Source organism: Agrilus planipennis, unplaced genomic scaffold, assembly GCF_000699045.2.
Source record: "Agrilus planipennis isolate EAB-ADULT unplaced genomic scaffold, Apla_2.0 scaffold171, whole genome shotgun sequence".
NCBI classification, from domain to species: Eukaryota; Metazoa; Arthropoda; class Insecta; order Coleoptera; family Buprestidae; genus Agrilus; species Agrilus planipennis.
The window spans coordinates 381,830-409,281 of NW_020438994.1; the positions used below are offsets into that span (position 1 = coordinate 381,830).

The 27,452-nt window shown below is 32.5% G+C and overlaps 1 protein-coding gene across 1 annotated transcript in view; it reads right to left on the reverse strand.

Annotated features, from left to right (window-relative positions):
• The window catches only part of LOC108739365, a 58,737-nt gene extending 35,738 nt beyond the window's left edge, over positions 1 to 22,999 (reverse strand). Inside the window, exon 1 of the mRNA XM_018473245.1 lies at positions 22,794 to 22,999. Within this exon, the coding sequence (XP_018328747.1) occupies positions 22,794 to 22,796 (3 nt within the window). The 5' untranslated portion in view covers positions 22,797 to 22,999. The remainder of the gene's footprint in view (positions 1 to 22,793) is intronic.
• Positions 23,000 to 27,452: the final 4,453 nt, after the last annotated feature.

The window sequence follows — 27,452 nt, forward strand, 5'->3', positions numbered from 1 at the left end:
GCTGGCTGAACCCTACGAGATAGATCAAAATAATGTACTACAATATTGTACATCTTAAAAAGGTCTACAAAAAAGTCCGGGATGGTATATGTCTATCTCTTAGGGATAACCCACAATAACCATTTCTTATCCTCTACATTTTATGAGAAATAATGACTTATTTACGAAGCGATTGTAAGCAATACAGCATTAATTCTTATCCAATTAAGTACCTTAAATACATTGTGCATTTAATATAGATCAATATGCCCTTTACAACATGTAATTTAAGTGAATATTTTCGAAGATATTACAAATTTAAAATGCAGGGACATAGCGGTTGAGGAGGTACCGGCCGGGAGGTCGGTTTGTATTGTCTAATGACAAAAAAACTGTGAATGTTGTATTTAAAGACATTCTGTAATGTGTGTATTTAGTATGTTCAGGGGGTGTCTTTTGAAGATTTCCCCTCCTCGACAATAATCTAAACAAAACAAAAATATATTTAGTATCAGCATTTCACCCGTGCGAAGCTGGGGCGGGTCGCTAGTATATTATAAAGTACTACTTTGAAATGGATATATGATAAATAGTAGTAACCTGAAGGTATAACTTTACCTACCATTTAATCAAAAATCATTGGTAGGACTGTTATGAAGATAGAAAAATGTTCTCGTATTCTCTCTTTCAGCAATCATTACTTATTCGTTGTAAAGGTATAGAGATCGCCATAGAAGTTTCACTCCTTTCACGTGTACTGAGTTGCACCTGTTTCTTTTTTGTAATAATTCTTCTAAGAACAAATGTTTCTATTTACCAACACAATAATTTTCTTAAATGCCGAAATATTCTGTCGTGCGAGCTTTGTATAGTATATAAATAGTGTCCATAGTTGTGAGAGTAGTAGTAATTCAGTAGTATTAATTATTTAAAACTAAAATTATTCCATGTACCCATAATTTTATACAGGCTTTTATTTAAAAATTACCAAAAATAGCGCGGTAAACGCCATCTGTAGTACAATGCTATTTTTAGTAGAATTCATTATATTCAACAAGGTCTATTCAAATAGATGGATATCTACTCGCTGAACTGAATCCACGGCGTAGCTCACATATACTTAGTACTCCTATATTGCTAGTAGGGGTCTAGAAAAAGATGCCGACCCAACGGTGCAGACATATATATCTGTCTCCCTCATTTAGACTTTGAACGTTGTGCGCATGTCCGAGAAGCTACCACGCATACGAAAACTTGTCTACTCTAACTACATTATAAGCATTTAGAGATGAGGGCTTCTCCTACTACAGTCGCAACGCTTGCGCATAACGCATCAAGTAAAAACGAGTGAGAAGAAGTACGTAGTTGCTGTCTCTCTTGCTCGACACGTTGCCACTTACGGGGACTAGCAATATAGGAGTATTAGGTATATGGTAGCTCACCAGTACGTGATAAGCACGTTACCAAAATCGAACAAATTCGAAGTGGTCAGTGGTCAGCGCTGTTAAGACAGTAGGTAAAAATTGGTGTGTGTTCTGTCGAGACTGTTTGCTATAGACTTGGGAATTGTAGTTCAATTCACTGATGTAGTTCAATAAATGTTCTTCAATGAAGTGAACTAATTAACCATTATAGTTCAGTAGTTCATTTAGTTCAGCGCTCAGAATGTAGAGTACGCAAAACGTAGAACTCATGTATTTTAAATACCATCTATTTTCAATTGATTTTACTCATGTATTTTCAAATTTTTCGTCCCCACTTCTCACGCAAAACTTCTCTTACGTTGCTTATCGAATGAAAAAATAGATGCGCAAAAGAAAATTATACGTTTTATATTCAAAATTGGCGCGTAACTACTGCGTAAAGATTTACGCAGTTTTTTTCTGATTGATCTGTGACTGCCACAAAATGGGGATGGAGGAGAGAAATACATGAGTCGATTAGTCCCGATAGGTTGAAAATGCATTAATTCTACTGTACAAGATGTGAACTACTGAACTATAATTCTTTCAATTGCTGAATTACTTCACTCGGTTTAGTTGAAGTGAGCCGTTCTTATGAACGACTCGTTCACGAGTTACACAAGTCTAGTTTGCTACGCGCTAAAGAGATCCACGATCGAAATCGCGATCCGCGTCTGGCAGTTTCGACAGAATACAGACCACTTCGAATTTGTTTGGTAGGTTTTTATTTCTTTTAAAACATAATTTTAATTCAGGGATCCTATACTTTCTCGCTTTGTTTTAATTATATCTTCTACATAACTACTCTCGTTCATATGGATATTATGTTATACGATTCATTAAAAATTCTGTTTAATGTGCATTAACTGATTAACAGTTGTTGCAGTATATATACACCATACATTTTCGAAGAAGACGGTTCATCGATCAAGATATTTTAAAATAGGCCGTTTTTGCAGACTTCCGGATAAAAATAAAACTTTTGCCAAGGTGAATAGCTAATAAAACTGAAGTAATTGCATGATAGTTTAAAATGGGACGCATTTACCAGATAATCGTTATTCAACTAAATGCACTCTTGCATAAAGTTACAAAACAGTAAAGAAATAGAAATGTTGCTTCAATAGTAGCTTGAATGACGTAATTATAAATGAAGTTGTTTAAATAAAAAATTGTCAACCACCATTTCATGTTATTAATACAAAAAACTTGTAAGTATGTTTTCGCTATTCATCAGGATTTTTATAAATAAAATTTTGAAATTAGCTGAGTCAGCTTGAAAAATAAAATGTGTGTATGTACGAGGGTGGATTGATAAGTTTCCGGCCTGACCAAGAAAAACAAGGTTTTTAAAAATTTTTTTTTTTTATTTCTCAACATAATCTCCTCCAAGGCTGATACATTTCTCATAGCGGTGTTCCAGTCTATTAATGCCATCTCTATAGACTGATTCGTCAAGCTCCTCAAAATAACCATTTACAGCTTCGATTACTTCTTCATTGTCCGCAAATCTCTTACCGCCAAGCCATTTTTTGAGATTAGGGAACAGAAAATAGTCACTCGGGGCTAGGTCTGGAGAGTAAGGAGGGTGCGGCATCAATTCAAACTTTAGATCGTTGATTTTAGCCGTCGCAACGATTGACGTGTGCGCTGGTGCGTTATCGTGATGAAACAAGATTTTTTTCTTCGCCAGATGAGGTCGTTTAATTTTCACCTCGTGGCTCAAACGTTGCAATAAGTCTGCGTAGTATTGACCAGTGATAGTATTACCCTTTGCAAGGTAATCAATGTATATAATACCTCTTGCATCCCAAAAAACAGTAGCCATAACCTTGTTCGCCGAAAAAATTGTTTTTGCCTTCTTTGGAGTTGGTTCCCCTGGTCCAATCCACTGTTTAGACTGTTCTTTGGTTTCAGGAGTGTAGTGGTGGACCCACGTTTCGTCAACGGTTACGAATCGACGCAAAAATTCGCTTGGATTACGCTTATACAATGACAAATTTGCGGTAGAAATGTTTTTTCGAATCAATTTTTGGTCGACTGTTAGCAAACGCGGCACCCATCTTGCACAGAGCTTTTCCATATGCAAATGTTGGTGCAAAATATGTTGCACACGTTCATATGACATCTTACAGGTCTCAGCTATCTCACGCACTTTCAATCTGCGGTCTCCCAGCACTATTTGATGAATTTTTTCGATCATATCTGGAGTTGTGACCTCAACGGGGCGTCCTGAGCGAGGCCCATCAGAGGTGCTCACACGACCCTTTTTAAACTCGGAAACCCACTGCTTAACGGTTGAATATGACGGGGAGGATGTCCCCAGTGTTGAGTCCATCTCTTTTTTAATTTCCTTCGGCGTTAACCCCTTCAAATAAAAGTATTTGATGACAGCACGATTTTCCTGCTTTTCCATTTTTACGAAAACCACAGAGGCGTCTTGTTCAGCGTGCTGTCAAACCTACACTAGCAAGGAGATCGGGCTGAAACTATAGCTACAAGCTATCCAAGGATGGTACTATAGAATGTCACCTCAAGGTAGGCCTAGTGGCGTCATCTCTTGGTTAGGCCGGAAACTTATCAATCCACCCTCGTATATGATAAATTTAATGATTTAATGTAGTTGATCTAATTATTATTAAAACAAAAAAAAGACAAATTGATATTCTACTTTTTTCTTAAACATGCTAGAAGAAAATACTCTTGATTTATTTTAGCTTTTTGCAGTTGGGATATGGACAGTTAGTTGTTTTAATCTTGTTCGGCCGCGAAAACCACAAAAACCAGCAAAGCATAGCTAAAGATGAAGATCAACAAGATCAGATTACACGGTGATTACTTTTGTCTTTGGATTACGAATACATACAAAATATACATATCAATGCCTTTCAATTTTTCAATGTTGTTCCTTTTGCAGTTTCAGCACCCAAACAAAACAGAAACCCTACATTTTCGACTGGTCTACTTGCTTTTTGTTCCTATCTGTCACACCCTTGCAATTTTTACTGTATTATTAAACGTATATACTTCTACATCTGCTATACTTACAAACCATTTTAAATACTAATAGCAAGAACTTCAACTGTTATTATATATTTTTGATATATTCATGGATGAATTTGAGTTACACTCTCTACGATATAGCCTTACAATGCAATATCGTTCCATAGAAACGTCAATCAAATATTTCGTGGTCTTCAACTTACAACAATTAACACCATTGCTGCCAAATAGAAATAGCGCTACAATTACATGTTGAATTATTGAAAAAGTTAACAAATACTGCTATTATGCTCCATTGGTCACGTTTACAATATTACAATTACGCTAACTCGAACCCACGAAATATGCGGATTTTTGCTTGTATAGAACGTTTAATATAAGTTGAATAACACTAACAGTGATACAATCTCTTGTAAGTTGTAATTGTGGGCAGTGGTTGATATGCACAGTTGCGGTAACTTGTATTATTTAAGTATTTAAATTAAAATTAAAAAGAATAATAAGGGGCCAGGTATAGATGGGTACATGGGGAAATTCTAAAACATGCAGGACAAGAGGTTAGAGATCATATGTTTAAGCTGGTTAGTCACATTCATGAGACGGGGAAAGTTCCAGAGGATTATAAGCGATACATCGTAGTAACGATACCTAAAAAGAGAGGCGCGAATAGGTGCGAGACATTTAGAACAACTAGCTTAACTTCCCATGCGTCAAGAATCTTTATTAGAATTATACAGAGGAAGAAAGAAAAAAGGGCGGAGAAACTATTAGGGGAACATCAATTTGATTTTAGAAGAAATAAAGGAACTCGGGAGACCTTTCTAGTTTTACGGGTAACAATAGAGAAAACGATAGAGAAAGGAAAGAGTGCATATATAGGATTTCTAGATTTAGATATATAGAACTGGAACAGTATCGTAGAGAATAAATATTAGGAAGGGAGGAGTCAGACAAGGATGCACACTATCATCGCTACTTTCTAATCTATACATCAAATACGCAATCAATATCAGTAAAGACAATATAACTGTAGGGATAGATATACAGGGACAAAAGATTAGTATGCTTAGATTTGGAGATGATATAGCAGTATTAGCATCTAGCAAGGAGTTAGAGACAGCATTAAATAAAATGGAAGAGGTATTGACAAAACTGTATGAAAACAAATAAAAGTAAAACAAAAATACTGGTATGCAAGAGAAGAAAAAGTAGGGAAAGAGCGAATATAAAGACAGAAGACGAAAAATTAGAAGAAGTGGATGATTTTCGGTATTTAGCTCAGATAAGTCAGAACGGAAGGAGTAATAGGGATATAAAGCAGAGGATAGAGCAGGGTCGAGACGCCTTCAATAAAAGAAGTCACTTCTAAGCTTGTGAACGGTTAATTTAGAATTTCGAAAAAGGTTGTTAAAGGTGTATGTTTGGAGCGCGGCGCTGTACGTGTGCGAAACAAGGACAGTGATCGCTGCGGAAAAGAAAAGGTTAGAAGCGTTCGAATTGTGATGTTATAGGCTAGGGATGGCGAACCTTTACGAATCGACGTGCCATTTTTATAAAGAAAATAAATAAAATAAAAAAAAATAACTTATGTTAGGGTTGGGATTGTTACGGATGTTACTTTTAGCAGAATGCATGATGAACTGGAGTCATCTGTCAAACGGTTTCTAAAAATCAATCACAGAAACAAGTGTATTTTAAAAATGGTTGTAGTGAAATGCAGTTTCAACCACAAAAAGTAGAAATCGATTGATCAATTCGCTTTACAATTAAAATTTAGACAATAATAGTAGCAGCCGTTTTATCAGATTGAGAGAAAAAAAAGCTCAGTTTTTCATGTAAGTAACATTATCCCAGGTAGATTTGGGTCAGAAATAAACAAATACATTTTCACTTTCACGATTCCACGAATAACAAGGCAGCAAAGAAACCAATATCAACATCATTATAATTATCACACTTGAATGTATTATCTCTTTATATTTTTGCATTAAAAACATGCCAAAAAACGGTTTAAATCGTTTGTGGTTGTAGTTAAATGATGTTTCAAACAAAAAAGCATCAACCGATTGATCAACTGGCTTTACAATTACAATTTAAAGAAGTTGACATTTTACCACTTGAGGGTCACAGAAAAAGCTCAATTTTTTGTGGAATATTATTCCAGGTAGATTTAACTCGGAAATAAACAGATAAATTTTCACTTTCACGATTCCACGAATAACAAGGCTGCATAAAAACCAATATCAACATAATTATAATTATCGGACTTGAATGTATTATCTCTTTATATTTTTGCATTTAAAGCATGTCAAAAAACGATTTAAATGGTTTATGGTTGTAGTTAAATGATGTTTCAAACAAAAAAGCATCAACCGATTGATCAACTGGCTTTACAATTACAATTTAAAGAAGTCTACATTTTACCACTTTGAGGGTCACAAAAAAACCTCAGTTTTTTGTGCAATATTATCCCAGGTAGATTTCACTCGGAAATAAATAGATAAATTTTCACTTTCACGATTCCACGAATAATAAGGCTGCAAAGAATCCAATATCAACATCATTATAATTATCACACTTGCATGTATTATCTCTTTATATTTNTATAGGGACTGCCGATAGAAGTGAAAACTTAGAACTTTTAGTATTAAAATTTGAAATTTCACAATGTTTGAATAAAAATTATCAACATCAATCTGGTTTTCACATCTATTGACACTCCGAGCAACAATTATATGCATGTTTATATGGTTTTTTATTATTCAAATATTTACATAAATTTCAATGTACTTGATTTTTAACATTGTTTGCATCATTGTCATCATTAATTTCAACAATTCTTAGACTTTTTGTACTTTCAATTATTTCATTGTGTTCTAAAAAAGATACAATAGGCTTATAGTAACTAAAGTAAGAATACGTTTGATTGAAATTTATTCTAAATATCGCGTAAAAACCGCATCGATCGTCGTAGATGTATAGCTACAGATATACTCAGATATATTGCTACAAGCATGTCGGTGATGCGAACGCTTTCACCCATCCAAAAAGCGTCTAACGCCTACACACACGGTCGCTGCGCGTGCGCCAGTCGTGAGCATGTCGGTGACGCGAACCCATAACATTTTCCCCTACCAAAAAGTGCCCAACGTCGCTACAGAAGTTTTCACTTCAAAAAATACAAAACAAATACTACACTGATGCTAGTAATTAACAGCTGATTAATTACGGCGTTGCGAGTCGTATTTATTTACTAGAGAAGGAATTAAATTTACTCAATTTTCTTGTTTTATTGTGCCCTATTATTTCATGCAAGCTCCGCACTTATTTCTGTTACACCCCGTATACTCTGTTGTTCAGTGCTTTCAATATTCGACACCCACCTGAATACTTTGCTACTGTAGTATCACGTACCCATAACATAAGGTATTGTTTAAATTAGTAGCGTATCGGTGTAAATAATTGGTAAATTAAATGTTAAATCGTTTCTAAATTATTAATTAGGACCTTTTTCATAGAAGTCGATTAGGACAGAAGTCGTCGTAATATAAAAAGAAAATGAATAAGAAATGATGGTAGACGTAACTAACCACATTATCTCGCTTTGATTGTTATAATGAAAATCGTAATTTAAAGTAAGAGGTAAACAGGAAACAAGCTTTCAATAACATTAACAAATCTAAATAAATTCGAAACGTGTAATTTAATGGATTGGGTAAACGTATCACAATAAACTATGCGAGTTCGTCTAAAAATGGGTAAAGTCGTTTCGATGCTTTAATGGTACACTTATATTTTTTTAGTATGTAATCATAGACCATGATTGAATATCGAAGGAGCAAGACTGTTATTTCTGTAGTTCAACAAAGTTAACAGAGTTGTAAAAAACGAATTTGTTACGCTCAGTTCCATGAACGACTTCTTTAAAGAATTTTTTACACAAACAGTTGTTGTGGGAAACTTCGTTAAAAACAAAAAGTTTCTAACATAAAAGCCGCAACTATTTTGACGATATTAACCAACAATTCTCGATTTTAGTTTTAGTAGCAAAATTTAATTTTCGTTAAAGTTGAGAAAGTAAAGCTCGGTTAACACTTTCTGTTAAATAAAATAAAAAATATACAACATCCATTTAAAATAAATGGGCATGTTATTATTATTTTAGTAAATCTCAATAACAAACAAGCTTTCGCGTTCGCATTTATAATATTAGTTAGGATTAACATTTGATTTGTACAGAGAGTGCAAAACTTGTATATTTAGGAGTCGATTTAATAAATTCAAGAACTTGATTTATCGATAACAACATTTTAATAATAATCTAAGTTTCTAAAACAACCTTAAACAATATCACAGCTGACACTCTGGGAATAGTTATATTAATGACCACGAGATCGCGTAGCGCCGTGAACCACTGCACAATACTACAACCAATAAGTAGAAGAAGCAAGAATATGGAATATCTATCATACATTGACAATATTTTTAATTGATTGGAATATTACTAATGATGCACAAAGTTGAAAAAATCAATTTTTTTGTAGATAAAAAGGCTAAGAACTGTAGAAAAAAAGTTTAGCTCAACAAGAAACTCGAAAACAAAATACAAAAACCGTCAAAATAGCTCTTTACTTCTATTGTTAATAACTAATGAAAAGTTGATTCTAATAACAGAAATTATCGGAAGTTAAACCCGTTATTATACTTAAAAACAATTAAAATTTCAAATTTACATTTTGTATGGTTTTGGCACAAATACATTTATTTATAGAAAAGCGTACTTTCATAAAACTCTCCTAATCTCCTAATTTCTTTCTAGATGTTATAGACTGTAAGGAATAAGTATGAATTCTCTTCTTTATAAGTTAGGCAATTAGGTACGTTTTAGATATATTTGATTTATTTAAAATCGAATTCGAAAAACACGTACATTTTCAAGTGACAAATTGGGTAGCAAATAAAGTGAAGAAGATTTAAGTAGCTATTATAATAAAAATTTGTCAGCACTGCACGCACTTGACGAGAAAGAAAGTATTCTGTTATTTTATAATTGAACTGATTTAATAACTTATATAAGTACCTACAATTATTTTTAAGATCTAAAATTATTCAATACTTAGTTTTATAAATTGAGCAACTTATAACTTGTGGTTCTTAGTCTAAAATTCAATTGAATAGAAAGTACTTTTGTTTACAGAAATCTAAAACGAACAGTGAAAGCGACAGAAATGTGCAAATAAATTGATTTCTATGTATATTACACACATTGTAAACAATACCTACACATACTATTCAATCACAATAAGGTAATACATCATTTTAATTAATTTGTTAAAACGTTGAAATTGCTTTCGTAAATGTTTAAATACTTACTCTAAATTACGCAATTCATAAAACCATATTTAATATCCGCCTTTTTCAGAAGTTTTATAAAATTTAATGCACTAAATCTAAACGTTTAAGGTAATTCCAAGAGAGATGGTACGCCGGGTGAGATGGCATATTTGAATTTGAGCTGAAAACATGGATGACCAATTGACTATTGCCATTTTTGTTCGAGAAGATTTAATGAACCCTTTTCATAAACTGTATAAATCGTAACTGAATAAAATTATTTAAATAGAGGGTAAAATTCATCATTTGTCAGTCTTAACTTATTTATGTCATGTATTCAGCACAACCGGTGATTAATTTTAGAAAAATTAAATATGAATTTTTCTTGATAATGACATCTATCCTTTTGTCTAAACTATAGACATCCTTTTACCTTGGTATAACAGCTAGCTTCCGGTGTGCACAGTAGTATATCCTAGAACAGCACCTATCTTAGCGAGCAACTTATCCTGTCAACATTGATATGCAAGCACACTTATATTGACGCAAACTACCTATGTCATGTCTACCACAACTCCAGATATTTCCTTATCGTTCGTCCAGCGAGAGAGAATAACTAGCAAACAAGATCCAAGGAAAGCATTAGAAGGAAGATAAAAATAACGTGCAAGAAACAATTCAAGGAAATGATACCCCAGGAACCATGTTAGACAAATTCCATATCAAGTACATCTTCCACAGGTATTAAAAAGGCTAGGAAGCGAGCAAAACAGGTAGCAGCCGTTTGTTTGAACATCACCAGAGCACGTGTGTCACAAAATCAAAACAGGAAAAAACAAAACAGAAGCTACGAAAACAATGACGAAGATTAAACCAAAGAAGAATAAGAAGAAGGTAATGAATCAAGGGGTCTCAAATGAGTCATCAGCGGATGACAGCAATTCAGATTTCGCTGTAACGAAATTTAGCGACAGCCTTTCTGTAGTAGATAAATGGAGTGCCTGAGGTGTGTTGAAAATTTTAGTGAAGCGGTAAGTAAAGATGATTAGGTGCAGTGTTTCCACTGTCAGTTATGGTTTAATGAGAGGTAATTAAAGTATGTCAGTTTTTGTGACATGTGCAACTATCTCACCTGTAGTAGCTGTGCCAACTCACCCAAGCGTGTCAAGTGAGATGACAAAGGTAAAGAGAATAAATTTTATTTTTTCAAGAAAGCATGTATATTTTTGATATATTCAATTCATAGTTTTATTTACGTTCTACATTATCCTACAAAATTTTCCTGAAATACCTAGGTACTATTGTAGGGGGAGAAATAATGAGAATAATAAATTACCTACATAATTATCAATCTGTTAAGCTTCTTGATACCTACCGGCTATTAAGTAACTCCCGGACATTGCAGTATTTACTCCGTTGTTAATTTGTTAATATTAGAACGCGAAACATCAATAGGATGATGTTTTCTACATTTTAACTCAGTTTTGACATTATAATTAGTACTATTGCTGAAATTATGTTTATCACACAAATCACTTCGGCGTTTGGCAAAACGTTCAGTTCAGATTCTTAAGTCATCATTTCTCTAAAGTACATGGCTACCATTTCCATTAGAATTTCTCTAAATAAGGTAATAATGCATTACATTTTTTATTGAAACTTCTGAAACTATTTCCGGATTTTTATAATCTATTCTTCATTATTTCGTTTATGGAGCTATTGTTCTGAACTTCACTCCTTATAAATCGCTGTTTCCCAACAAATGGTGCTACCAGAACTTTTTTTTTAAGAATGTTGAGTTTCGTGCTCATCAGAGTGTATTTACGAGGAATTGTATGACATTATTTTATTCAAAAGAAAATCAGTAGCTGGAGCACTCAGAATCTTTAACACTAACAGCATGGTCTGTCGGAAACGCCATGCTAATATTCAAACTTCAAAAATAAAATAATTTTGATGTTAAATATAAATAACGCTCTGTTACACCGAAAAAGTTTGAAGATGAAGAATTGGAAGCATTACTTCATGCATGAAGACTCATGCCACGTACTAACTGAATGGAAAATAATCACCAGTAGACACAACAATTTCGAAACATTTGAAAGCATTAGGAATTATTAAGAAGCAAGGACATTGAGCGTTCTACGAGTTGAAACCGGGAAACGTCGAACGGCATGTTTTCACGTGTGAACTGCTGCTTCAAGGGAGAAGGTAAAGTTTTTTGCTTCGTATCGTGACTAGCGATTAAAAGTAGATACTGTATAATAACTCTAAGCGTAAGCAAACATGGGAAAAGGTAAATATCCATGGTTTGAAGCTTCTGCTCTGCATTTGGTGGGATCAGTAGGATGTAGTATGTTATGAGCTGCCCAAACCGAATGAAATCATCACGAGGTCGCGATCAACTGCAATTGAAACGATTGAGCACATCTTTAGTGCTGTACGAACGGAGGCACAAGGTGATTTTGTTGCATGTTTGCATATTTGCTATATATTTTCCGATATGATTATCACTTGTTCCGAGCGAATCTTAGATAACCTAAAAAGAAGTGTTATTTTTTTAAAGTGGAATTCAATTGCTGTCAAAGATGAGGGAAAAATAGTGGTTAGCGACGTGTAATACTTTCAGTGATTTTTTATGATTTACCTTAATAATGTATTACTTATTATATATTTACAAAATTTAACTGATGCAAAATTAATAAAATAACAACATATGCAGTTGTTACAGCAACTGAAACAGGTAACTTTAAAATCATATTCTGAGAGCAGGACGGGAAAAATTTGTTCAATATTGATTCTATCAAATCTATTAAAATAAATGATATAAATATATAAATATAAAGTCTAAAACTGATAACATATGCTTTCAAAAAATGGTTTATGGTACGGAACGTCCAATCATTCAATTTTGATTTACATTTGTCCTAGGTAAACTTCATTGTTGTATAATTATGAAACACTTTGACATTTAAAAGGGGTGTTAACATCAAATATTAATGTGAAAATTCATCTTTAATTTTCAATACCATTACAAACTACCTCAAGTTAATGAGGGAAAAATTTATTGCTGTTGTGATACCCTTGTCGGGAATCGAACCCGGGACATTTGGCTTTACGCACCAATGCTCTGATCACTAAGCTACAAGAGGCGACAAATTTTTCCCTCGTTAACTTGAGGTAGTTTGTAGTGGGATTGAAAATTAAAAATGAATTTTCACATTAAAATCATAGTTGTATATGAAGCTAAATAATGAATATTAAACATGTCTAAAAGTATAATTTCCTATGATAATCATACTTTCACATTAAGCGTTGTGTATCTATCAGTAAAAAGTTAAATTTTTGAAGTTAAGAAATCAATTAACATTTATAACCGCAATGTTAATGCAATGCTCAGGAAAAGTGAAGCTTTAATTGAAAATTTTGCAAGCACCCAATAAAGTAGTTCTGCCGAATTTTCTTTTATCGTTTGCGGTGAAATGGTCACAAATTTTATGTTAATCAATTTTTAAGACGTTTTTATTATTAATAACGTAACTGAAATTGAAATATTGTTTTTTTAAAAAGGAACATTCAAAACACGTAATCTTATGGAGCAATAATTTTCACGGTAAATGATATTTTTCGATAATTTGAAAAATTAACTGTTCTACTTGTATTTTGTCATAATTGACAATTCTGTCACATCATAACTTACACAATACAATCACAATACTTATTAGTTTTGTATTGTGTGATGTGACAGAAGACAGATACGAGCATTAAAACTTTTAAAGGTTTAATGATGGTTAAGTAAACCGAAACGTCACATAAAAGACGTTAGTTTGTAATTTTTCACAGTCACCCTGGAAAAAATCATTAGATAAGGAAAATTTTAGTTTTCGACAATTTGAAATATTTCGATGATGTATATACAATTAATTAAAATCCCATCACCGTTTACAATATAATTTATGATTTATTACAACGTTTTAATCATTAAGTATTTATTATTATTTATAAGGAAATTTAACAATTTATGTTTGATATATTTTACATAATGGTGCATTAATTTACGGAGGGTTCCGCTGCGTGCTGTTCAATCCCTCTACTCGGTTACCGGGCCCGTGCAACGTCATCTAATAAAGACGCCATGTGAATATAATTAATTAAAATACTGTCACTCCTTAGAAAATAATTTAAATTTTATTGGAATGTTTCTGTCACAAACCGCTCTCATAATAAAAGTACATATATACAATTAAAGAGTAAAACTATAAAGAGTGTTTGACGGGAAAACATAAACATTTAGCATGTAATACTATGACGTTGTGGAGACTCATACATATTTCACAGTAAGCTTGAAAACATTTTTCGATAATTTGAAAAATTAACTTTTTTATTTATTTATTGCTGGTTGTGTATATGTAGGTATACAAATAACCAACGAACATCTATAAGTTTTCTCGTACTGTCTTTAAGAAAATAAATATAGTACCTAATATAATAACCTAGGCTACATAACATGTATTACTCTTAGAGGTGTAACACCTGTGTGCGAACCTAACCTCTAATTTATGAGTTGAATGTAGGTTTATAAAAAAAATGTTATTTGTCTACTTTATATTTTTATACAGCCCAGTCAAGGAAATATGATGACCTCATTTTCCATCACGACTCAATTTTATTTTTGGTAAAATAGTAAAAAATGCGCTGATTTTTGTTATCCACAGTCTGAGATGTTCGGACATCAACAAAACACATAGAAGCCTGAAATTTTCAGGAATTGTTGTTTATAATTTACAACAATATATGATAGTGCTACAAATTTTAGAAAAATCGATTATTAGATAACTTTATGAGTAACAAGCGACTGATTTTTTTTTCAGCTTTATTGTAAAATGTTTTGTAAACATTACTTCCTACTGAAACCAAACCAGAAAAAAAAAAAAAATTAAATTTAATATGTCGGAATTTTTGAAAAATTTCGATTTGGAACGATTTTATAACGACTTTTTTACAAGACCTTTCTAAACTGTTTTGTACGTTAGGTAAATAAAGGTGTCAAAAACAATTTTTTTTCATTAATTGTTTAATCAAGAAATGTTTCCTCAACCGTATTTTTTTACTATTTTACCAAAAATAAAATTGCCTTATAATGAAAATGTTCAATTTCGATAGAAAAAGAGCCTGGTTGACTAGATTAATATGCATTTTTGTACTTTTGTTGTCGTAATTGAATTTCAATATACACCCACTTTCATTCTAAACCTAGAATGGTTAGCAGCTCCGATAGTCGGAAAGGATCCATGTTTTCAATTATAAATTCAAAAATGTGAAATATTAATTAGTTACGGCCTATTATTTTTAAATTAACATAATCTGAATTCACTCAAAACTTTTTAATCATATGATGAATAACTGTACTAATCAAATTCGTCTGTAATCTACAGTACATAGTAGGTGTCACGGCGGCAATTTAAAATCGTTGAACGCGATTGGCCAGTTTGTCGATTTTATTCGCGATTTGACTGGTTTTTTCAAATTTAATATTAAAGAGCTCTATCTCATGACCTGTCAGCAAGCAGCAAACAACAATAATTCATTCACCTTGTAACATTCGAGCGATTCGAACCTTGCCTGGTACACACTTACAACTTTGGTTCAAATAATTTTTTCTTATTAATTTTTTTAACACTCGAAACCAAGAGTCGCGTTTTGAAAACAGGAATGGACTAAAATAATAAAAATGCAAACAGATTGTTGTAACAAGTACAGGGAAAGTTATAAACATACCTTGCACGATATAAACCAAAAACACGTAATGAAAAGGCCGTCTAACAGTCAATCAAGGGAATTTAGAATACTTATAAATATTGAGAAATGATGTACTCGATGTGGCAATTAAATTTCTGTAATATAGTTGTAACTTCCCATCTAACAATACAGATGAGGGTTCGTACTCGCGTGGTTGCGAGTTTTGAATCTTCCTTTAGCATCCGTAGAAGGATGAGTTGGTAGATCGTTTAGTTAAAGATTACTTACTGTAATTACGGTATTAATTTATTACATTGTGTTGTTGAACGCATTACAATACTCAAAAACAATTTATAAAAAGCAACGTAAACTGCACCTTTACCATAAGCATAAATACTTACAGGTATACTTCACATAATCTAGGTACAACTTTTTTCTAAACATATTTTTATCTTAGCTTTGAAACATATCGTTCTACATTTTAAGCAAATTGTTTATGAACATGTGGAGGGATGTAAGTCAATACATCTAATTTTTCGTTTAACTAAGGAATCAAATTTGTTTAATTTGAAAGACTGAAAAGAATAGGAAAAAGAAGGTATTGAGTGCCATTTACTAGTACCTTTGTACAGTATCTTCATAAATTTATTGTGTACTTGCATAATCAAGGTTTTCTTTTAGAAACTTCAAGGTATAAATTAGTTCACTTTTTAATTGTTGGTTTTTACTATCCACAAACCCGACTGGACTACCTTAGGGAATTCATAATTTAATTCCTAGTGTGATGTCATTATTATACACTTAGAAAAACAATTAGAAAAGTATATTCCAATTTTTACTTTCTAAATAGTTAAGAAAGGTCAAAAGGACAAGCAATAAAAATCGTTGACGTATATAGAGACAATTTTGATTACGCATAATAAAGGAAATTGTTGAAAGTTCATTTAAAACTCATAATAGTTAATGTCAGGTGACCAACGCTTTTCTAAAATTACCTTAATGTATTTGTATCAATAATGGCATTTTAAGAGTTTTTAAATGCTAATAATGAAGAAAAAAATTCGCACTGAATAATTGATTTGCCGTTAGTAATCGAAAGTGGTAAGTATGTACTTACCGGTTATTTACTTGAATGTATGTTACTCGGTCATTTCTTATATGCTTACATACATATGAGTACCTGCTGTAGTGAACTAACAGAATACCAACAGGTTTTAAATGTATAAGATGTTAAGAAAAAGGGCACGCCGTGAACAAGGTGAACAGAAACATAAGTTCAATTAATTCGTTTGGACAAACAGTATACAGGTAAGGCAAAAAGCTTATCGAACACAGAAATAACACATTCCTCTGTCGGCATTTTTCCTTTTCATATCGGACGAGCGAAAATGCATAATTTAGTGAACATGTAGAATATAATGTTTCAGCTACGTTTATCTGAAAACTAACCTGTTTTTTTGAAAACTACCCTAAACTAACCAAATTCTTAAAATTGTTTAACGAAGCGTAACACCCCTCAAAATTTAAATTGCATTTGTTGAACTTATATTAGGTACTTTATTATTTATATGAAAGAATTAATTAAAGGTATTTGTACTAATTTTACTGATTTAATGATGTGGTATTTTCAAAAGATAATGCTGCCCTGTGTCATATAGTCATATTTCCAAAATTATATTTTTCATTTTCCCGGAATTGGGTCTACATAACTTTTAAAACGCGGAACTATCATATGCAGTTGCATTTGTTATGGTTCCGGGATATATTGGGTCGATTTTGCGAAACGTGAAATTGCTACACGGAACCTATACCTTGAAACACGATCAATGTGCGTCTATATAAAATTCCAAATGTTCCATGGGACGAACACGAAAATAAACACTATGTGGAGACCTATAAAGAGAAAAGCTAAAGGAAGAAAGAGGTCCCACTCGAGAAGACGTTTTAGTCGGTAAAGATCCGACACTACTTCACTTCAGGAGATGTCTTTTGAAGATCTCCTCTCATCAAGAATAATCTAAACAAAGTAAAAAAAAAAGAAGAAAGACGGAGATGAAGTGAAGTCCGCGTGGGACATTAACTGAGATCCGCGAAGCGTATAGTTTACTCCCGGAACTCAAGGAAGAGTAAAGGTACGAACGTTTAACTCGTGGCTGTTATCCAATAATGTAATTTGTGTTTTATATTTATTGTTGTTCGTTTGTCGTAAGTTTAAATCTCAGCAAAAGTTGATTTGACAATAGTTGTGCTGAATATACTATAATAAAAAGAAAACAGATGTTTAATAGCAAACCTCTCCTACACCAAGCAACCCCCTCGCTACACCTGTGATAAGTACATGCAATTAGCCGTAGATTGCCCTATATTCGATTCTCATTTCGTCATTAGTGTTGATTGAGGTACGTTGTTGAATTAAAAGTCAACCAGGTAAATAGTGTATAACGTTTTATTTATACATTAACAATAAGTCAATATGACAAGAATTCTACATATTTAAATAAATATTCCAAAATGTAAACTACCACCGTAGCTATAAAAATAAGCGGTTGTTAATGTATACTATGGACAATGACTTTGTAAGTTCAATCANACCTCAGTTTTTTCCGAAATAAATACTCGAAGTAGTATTGGTGAGCAGTCGCATTAACATTTTTCAACAAGATGGTCAGTGTGTATGTGTTATTCGCATTAAATTATTAAATATTGAGGTAAAAACCTATCAAGTCAGTTTTTAAATGCGTACTTTAATTCCTTGTGATTTCGGGAACGCCTTTTGATATTTGTTGAGACAAAAAAAGATAAGAATTATAACTTTTTTCTGTTAGACAACGTGATTCACAAGTAAATAAGCTCAAAAACTGGCGTCCAACATGGCGCATTCGCTTTGTAAACCTTTTTAAGTATCATAATGTCATTTCGGGAACAATTTCGAAAAATAACGGACGTTCCCGGAACATTCCGAAAATGCAAAGTGGTTGTTCAATTCTCTGACAACTATTTAACCCATTTTAAAGCTGAAACCTTTATTTTTGTACCTGTCTTGTGTAAAATAATATTAAGTACTATTTTTTACTCTATAAAGTTTGCAACAAGGTTAACTTATGCTGGACGTTTAGACAGAAAAATTGTATTGGTAAATTGTAGGGGAAATATCAACACATGTTCAGACAAAATCCTTGCAACATAAATAAGACATAAGACAATTATTTTCATTTCCCCACCAATAGTTTCTACAATTGTAGAAATTTGTTATTCCTGAGTGCATAGATAAAATATGGTAGTGGCTGTGGCTAAACGCCCACCGACGAAATTATTATATTGAAGTATTATGATATGGAGGTACGTCATTGTTAAAATGTAAGTGCAATGCAGCATCGACAATGATAACCATCTGTCTGAATTTGGACGAGTCATAGCCTCATAATAGTAATCTAACTAATATTGTAAATGGGATTGTGAGTTAGTTTGTTTGGTACACTTTCACGCCTTAACTACTCAACCGATCATTATAAAATTTTGTGCACACATTGCTAGGGATGTATAGAAGGATATAAGGTACCTTTTATCCAGAAAAAATACTATTCTCGAGCAATAAAGGACAGTATTTACTATCATTTTACTCAAAGTCTAAATTTGACCTACAAAATTAAAAACTAGTTTTATCCTGATGATCCTGATGAAGACTTAAGATCAAATTTTCAAATTATTGTATTTTCGGTGATCTTTGACACATTATTAAGACATCAACACGAGCGAAGCTGTGGGTAAAAGCTTGTAATCAATATAAACAGGCCGATTTACGTTAAGGCGCCACAAGTAAACAAAACAAACTACATTATCATTTCGCTGTTACTTCCGACTTTTACCGACCGTGAACACCTCACACCTGTGTCGATTGTCACGTTTCCTCATTTTTGATTGTAAGCATTTCTGCCTTGAAGTGATTGTCGCAATAAACCTATCGATCTATTTACCATACGTAATTAATACAATACGAGGGTGGATTGATAAGTTTCCGGCCTAACCAAGAGATGACGCCACTAGGCCTACCTTGAGGTGACATTCTATAGTACCATCCTTGGATAGCTTGTAGCTATAGTTTCAGCCCGATCTCCTTGCTAGTGTAGGTTTGACAGCACGCTGAACAAGACGCCTCTGTGGTTTTCGTAAAAATGGAAAAGCAGGAAAATCGTGCTGTCATCAAATACTTTTATTTGAAGGGGTTAACGCCGAAGGAAATTAAAAAAGAGATGGACTCAACACTGGGGACATCCTCCCCGTCATATTCAACCGTTAAGCAGTGGGTTTCCGAGTTTAAAAAGGGTCGTGTGAGCACCTCTGATGGGCCTCGCTCAGGACGCCCCGTTGAGGTCACAACTCCAGATATGATCGAAAAAATTCATCAAATAGTGCTGGGAGACCGCAGATTGAAAGTGCGTGAGATAGCTGAGACCTGTAAGATGTCATATGAACGTGTGCAACATATTTTGCACCAACATTTGCATATGGAAAAGCTCTGTGCAAGATGGGTGCCGCGTTTGCTAACAGTCGACCAAAAATTGATTCGAAAAAACATTTCTACCGCAAATTTGTCATTGTATAAGCGTAATCCAAGCGAATTTTTGCGTCGATTCGTAACCGTTGACGAAACGTGGGTCCACCACTACACTCCTGAAACCAAAGAACAGTCTAAACAGTGGATTGGACCAGGGGAACCAACTCCAAAGAAGGCAAAAACAATTTTTTCGGCGAACAAGGTTATGGCTACTGTTTTTTGGGATGCAAGAGGTATTATATACATTGATTACCTTGCAAAGGGTAATACTATCACTGGTCAATACTACGCAGACTTATTGCAACGTTTGAGCCACGAGGTGAAAATTAAACGACCTCATCTGGCGAAGAAAAAAATCTTGTTTCATCACGATAACGCACCAGCGCACACGTCAATCGTTGCGACGGCTAAAATCAACGATCTAAAGTTTGAATTGATGCCGCACCCTCCTTACTCTCCAGACCTAGCCCCGAGTGACTATTTTCTGTTCCCTAATCTCAAAAAATGGCTTGGCGGTAAGAGATTTGCGGACAATGAAGAAGTAATCGAAGCTGTAAATGGTTATTTTGAGGAGCTTGACGAATCAGTCTATAGAGATGGCATTAATAGACTGGAACACCGCTATGAGAAATGTATCAGCCTTGGAGGAGATTATGTTGAGAAATAAAAAAAAAAAATTTTTAAAAACCTTGTTTTTCTTGGTCAGGCCGGAAACTTATCAATCCACCCTCGTACAATAGAGTCGCAGTAGTAACTAATTGTAATTATATGAACATATACTGATGCTACCACGTCGCTTTAAAAATTAAATCTATTTATGACTTTAATATATGGGCGAAGAATATTTGAACAGAGAATTATGGTAAAATGAATAATTGTAATTACTGTAATTTTAAACGCTCTTATAAAGCTTACAAGGTTTTATTTAGACTTTAACGAAGCTTAAACCAGATAAAAAAATAGACATAAACAAACGAATGTAGGTCTGTCCATCTTCCCATTTAACGATGCGTGAAATGTTATTAAACTATACACTGCTAACGAGTTATTTTCATTTCAATACCGTACATCTGTGTCAGTCGATTTAATCAGTTCTACTTCGTATTAATGGAATATTTAATTATTAAATAGGAACTCAGTTCACTAATTGCACTTACGATACGATAATCCACAAACTGTTTACTTTATTTTCCATTCATGAAAACGCAATGAGTATTTTTTTAAAATGATATAAATATAATTTTTTAAGCTTTATGCGGTTATGGAAATTAAAACAATATACAGGGAAGCCACAATTAAACTAAAACAGTTAATTTAATATCGTAATAACGTGCCATTTTGTATTAGGATTGTTATAAAACTATACAAGTTGTTATAAAATTATCAAGTTATGAAACTCGCCCAACAATAATAAAAATATATCCCTGGTGCTTTAAGTTGGCAGCATTATGCAACTTCTGAAAGAAATCTAGATTGAAGTAGGTACTTTAAAAAAGTTTATTGTGTAATTCGTGTATGTAGGTAGATAACAGATTTCGATTTTATTAATCTATAGATACATTTTGAGGTAAGTAGAAACTATCTGAGAATGAATGATGATAATTTTGGATTAAGTTTTAATTATATACCTACGTATCATTTTAATTTTTATTATATTATTTCTATCTGCATAAACCAAAGAAATTGTATACATATTCGCATACATACAGAAAACCCGAAAGATAATTTGACTTTGAATCCTCTTTTAATTTTATATTGACGGCAAGAACAGTTTACAATGGTAACAAAACTTTTTTAGACAGACCTTTTAGTGAATTAATACTGTACCTATGTATTGTAGATACGAATCAAACGACTTTAATCTAAAATAACTCCGAAGTTTAAAATATGATTTAAAAAGTATCGGATGAACTGTGAATAAACTACAATGAATGAATTTAAGAGAACGGGAGAACTCAACATGAATTTTACTATCCCTGCTTATTATAAAGGCAGGATAAGGACAACTATGACCACCAGTTTTATAAAATAATATTTCGTTTCTTTCTTAACGTCTGGTGTAAGTATATATTAATATATGTTTTTCTTAATGACCGGGTTTTGTAAAGCAGACAACTTAATGGATTCTTAGTCAATTTTTTATTTTGACGTTTCGGCTTCTTGGTTTTGGGCCATCTTCAGAACTTTTGTATGTTCTAATTACATTGTTTCTTCTTTCTTTGACAGAGTGTGTTTTTTGTAAAAGTACAAAGTTGAAAAAAAGTTAAATTTGCACATTAATAAATAAAAGCAACACTGAGATGTAATGAGGCTCAGAGTGTGATGACAGGTATAATACAAATTACAATTTTATACTTTTACAAAAACACAATGTGTCAAAGAAAGAAGAAACAATGTAATTAGAACATACAAAAGTTCTGAAGATGGCCCAAAACCAAGAAGCTGAAACGTCAAAATAAAAAATTGACTAGAAATCCATTAAGTTGTCTGCTTTACAAAACCCGGTCATTAAGAAAAAAATAATATTTCACCACAATGTTTTCCATAGCGAAAGCGTCCATTTAAATCACCTAGTGGCGATTTTAATTTCAATACATTAAATTAAAGAAAATTCAGTAAACCATTTCGAATTGAAAAATACATTAAATTTTTCGAAAGCACAAAGAAAATTAATTTTACTTTCTCTTGAAAAACTAACAGAATGTAGTACTTTCACTTACCATTTTTTATACTGTAACGTATTCGCCACTTAGATTTTTGTGCACTGATTAAATCTGCAACATCACTTCCACACAATCCGAATAGTATCAGACACCGCTTCAAAGATATGTTATGCTGTTGAGGCAAAGATCCGGTTGAACGTAATAAAACAACTGCAAGTTGTAGATTGTTACCAGAGGTCTGCAAGAAAGAAAGTCTTCGTAGACTGTTAAGCCCTCACCTTAATTACCACGTCTCTCGACTTGTATTTCTTTGCCAGGAAAGTGAACAGTCACAAATCAGGGAGTGGTAAAGTTGATATTACATTTCCAGCATGATACAGAACATATAATGTAAAATACACAAATAAAGTTATACGTATACGTATGTATACCTAGGTACCTCAAACTGATAGTTCAAAAAATTGACTTTTATTTTATTAAAATTCATATCTTTTTAGTGCCTCTTTATAGCAGAAAAAAAAAACCCGTTATAATTTGAGCCCTGAATATTAATGTTATCGGTTCCTGGGCGTCATTTTCTGTTTTCCATTTGACTAAAGTTAGTCTGGCCAAATTTTCATTTACGGTAAATATAGAATAGGCTTTTAACAAAGTGAAACTTCGAATAATCTTGTTTTTAAAAAGGAACATCAACGGTATATTTCGATAATTAGAAAAATTAACATTTTTGTATTCTGCGGATCTTTTATAAACAAAAAAATATATATATTAGTTGTCAACACACTCATCTTTATCCATTACTTCATAATTCCGTCGAACAATATCGATTTTGATGACAGTTTACAATTAAGCTTACCCTCCTCTTTAATATTTTTGTTTTTTTGGAGGTGAAGGGTACCGATTGTTACAAATAAGCGTTATATACACTGAAATTGTATTTAAATATGAAAAATATACATTATTTTATGTTCTAGAATACGACAATTTATGATGTGTTTTTTTGTATAACTTTTCAACCGTTTGAAGCTAGCGCTTAAGACGAAATCAAAGAACTGTTTTAGTGACGCATTTATAATTGACTAAAATCCCGTCACATTTACAATATAATTTATGGTTTATTGTGACGTTTTAACCCTTTAAAACCACCCGTATTGATAAAATTTACATTACTTTTCAGTCTTCAAATGTTTTAATGCTGCATTTGTGGTAAACTGAAATCCAGTTACTGTTCATAATATACAAGGTTTAACCCTTAAAAACCATCAACAACTATGAAATCCTACAGAAGACGCAATAAACCCCATCTCTGGTATAATGCTTTATTTAGTGGAATTCAATATGCTCAATAAGATCCATTTAAATAGATTGATATCTACTTCCTGAACAAAATCCACGGCGTAGCTCACACTACGTGATAAGCACTCGAACAAAGAAATTCGAAGTGGTCAGTATTCTGCCGAAACTGCTAGACGCAGATAGCGATTTCGATCTTGTTGGATCTCATCAGCGCGTCGCAGACAGTTTCGACAGAACTGCTGCCTTAACACGCGCTGACCACTTTGTTTGTTCCACCAACTAGTTTTCAATAGCTTCAAATATTTTAACGTTTAATTAAATTAAAAAAATAACTACCATGTCTAATTAAAACTAAAAACTGAAAATGGGAAAAACGAATATATTATGTACATTACAATAGCATGATTTATTACTGAAAAACAACTCAGAAAATATTAAGTCTTTAAAAAAACTTCATATGATACTTTTAACTTAGAATTTATTTGTCTATCGGTTTCTCAAGTTATTTCAAATGTTATACGCTCCACATCCGAGAAAGGATGACATCCACCCCAAAGTAAAAGAGGTCATATAGCTAGCTTTTTCTTCGAGCCACTCCTTAATTACTGTCTAAATTACTGATTACTGTCTAAATTTCACGTCAGTCAATCTTATCCGAAAGAATTTGGAGCGAAAAATCGTCAATCAAATGGACTATACCTACTTACTTGTTTTTCTATTAATTACGCCATTTTATTGTTTCGTTAAATTCACTCGCACGTTTGTAGTCAAACTGTGGTCATAAATCATATTCTGTACTGGTCAAATGAATTTTGAAACTCAGCAAAATCGTACATAATACATATTTTGACAGAGAATTATTTAATACTCTACAAAAAAGATTCGTTATAGTTTTCGATAATTCAATTATTTCAAATTGCTTAAGGGTCAAAATCAGAGAGGTGAAAAATTGGTTTCTGAAAAAGATTTTCTTACTTTAATTAAACTATTAAATAATTTTATTTTAATTAACATACATGAATTATTCGTAATTATAAGCACCTCGAGTATATATCAGAAAAAGTTAAAACTTGTCTGTATTTTTGAATAAAATTTTCCCAAAAAATGATTCAGGGAACGCGTCCGCTATCTATTCCGCGTTGTTCAAACGAGAAAAACTTATACACCAAACAAGTTGATAAAGGTACAGACCTAGATTTTATTTAGAAATGTTTTATATTTGCGTTATCTACGAGAAATATTTTTTTCTCAATTCTAAATTAGCATTAACTTGCATGAACATGTTGTCTGACAGTTAATCAGTTATTTCATGAACGCAAGCATAATACCTCAGTTTTTTCCGAAATAAATACTCGAAGTAGTATTGGTGAGCAGTCGCATTAACATTTTTCAACAAGATGGTCAGTGTGTATGTGTTATTCGCATTAAATTATTAAATATTGAGGTAAAAACCTATCAAGTCAGTTTTTAAATGCGTACTTTAATTCCTTGTGATTTCGGGAACGCCTTTTGATATTTGTTGAGACAAAAAAAGATAAGAATTATAACTTTTTTCTGTTAGACAACGTGATTCACAAGTAAATAAGCTCAAAAACTGGCGTCCAACATGGCGCATTCGCTTTGTAAACCTTTTTAAGTATCATAATGTCATTTCGGGAACAATTTCGAAAAATAACGGACGTTCCCGGAACATTCCGAAAATGCAAAGTGGTTGTTCAATTCTCTGACAACTATTTAACCCATTTTAAAGCTGAAACCTTTATTTTTGTACCTGTCTTGTGTAAAATAATATTAAGTACTATTTTTTACTCTATAAAGTCATCAAAAAATATTGGGAATCGTTTAAATAAGATTTTTGGATATATTTTTGTAGGTATTTAAAACGTTTTGGGTTTCTACCTTTAGTTTAATTACAGAACGTATTCAGCCCATTATTAGAAGTATGAAAGAAGTTATGAATAAAAACAAAAAAAAAATAAAACAACAAGTAAACCGAAATAATGCTGAATATTGAAACAATGCGAAAATTCATTCATTACACTACCTATATTTCAAAACCCCCCAACATATCAGCCCTTAGTTCATAAGTTTCTCTTTTTAAGTTGTAAATCGAGTTACATTTATTGTATATGGTAAATTCAATAAACATATAAAAAGCCATTTGTTGCTTCTAATTCATTTTAGATGCAAAGCAATCATATGAGAATAGTAATAACTACTTCCTCATATATTGTCAAAACATAAGTTGAAAATGAATTCAATGACATGATTTTATACCTCTTAAAATGATTTACAATAAAAATACAATATAGCTTTGTTGGTAATCTTGAAAAAAAGTGAATCTTCCATGATTAGGCTGTAATTACAGGTAACTTTCCAACTGATTTCAAAAGAAAAAGAAGATTCTCAATTCAACTGTATTTTTCTATTACTTTTTTCAAGGATATGTTACGCGATTTCTTCTAAGAAAATATTAGGTTAGGTTAGGGATGTAGCAGGTGACATGGTTTAACAGTCTGGAGTGTGTTGTGGCAGAGTAATTCCCATATATTACTTCTTAGCTTACGAAAAATTGTGCTATACTTTTGTTTCTAAAATAATAGAGAAAGAAACAAAATTTTTAAGTAAGTGGAAATTTAATTCCTATTTGAAAAAATTTAAAGATAAGAAAATAATACTTCTTTATAAAAAGCATTAAAAAACTAGTTGATAATGAACAGTGTCCTTAGTGGAAACATTTCCTCTTCATTTACTTCTGGTAAACTATTTCCTGCGCAAAAACATGACAGACAGCTCATCCAGGAGAAGTTTCATCTAAACGATGCTTCTGGTGCACGGTAATGTGTGTAAGTAAGTATATACCTATATTAATATATAATGCGATCTCTCTATTTTCGCTCAGATAACAAAAATCTTGTTAATCAACAGAAAGAAGTTTATTGTGGTTACTTTTGAAACTCTTCACTGTGATGACCATTTTTTGCATATGAAGTTACAAAGAACTGAATCCCTAGCAGCATCTCTCTGAAAACCCCTAAAGAAGGAGTCACTTACACGTTATACAAGATTTTAATACATACCTACATATGTGACATTGAGATGTTCTCTCGATTAAGTAATTGTATTATTGAGTGTCTAATAGATTGGAAATATAAATTTGTTGATTTGCGGGAATTAGAAAAACATACATATTAGATAAAATTCGAACATACTTTTCCGAATTTGTAGGTAGGCGTTTTATTCAAGTAAACCACAGAAGAATCCAGCCTGAAGTAAACATGAAGTACATTTATGGACTTTAGGTTTGTTTCGGAATAAATCCTTCAGCAGGGTACACTTGGAAACTAGGAAACGTGAGTTCTAATCCTACCTGAAGTATACCATTTTCTCTTATTCTCATTCCTAATTTAGCCATCACTA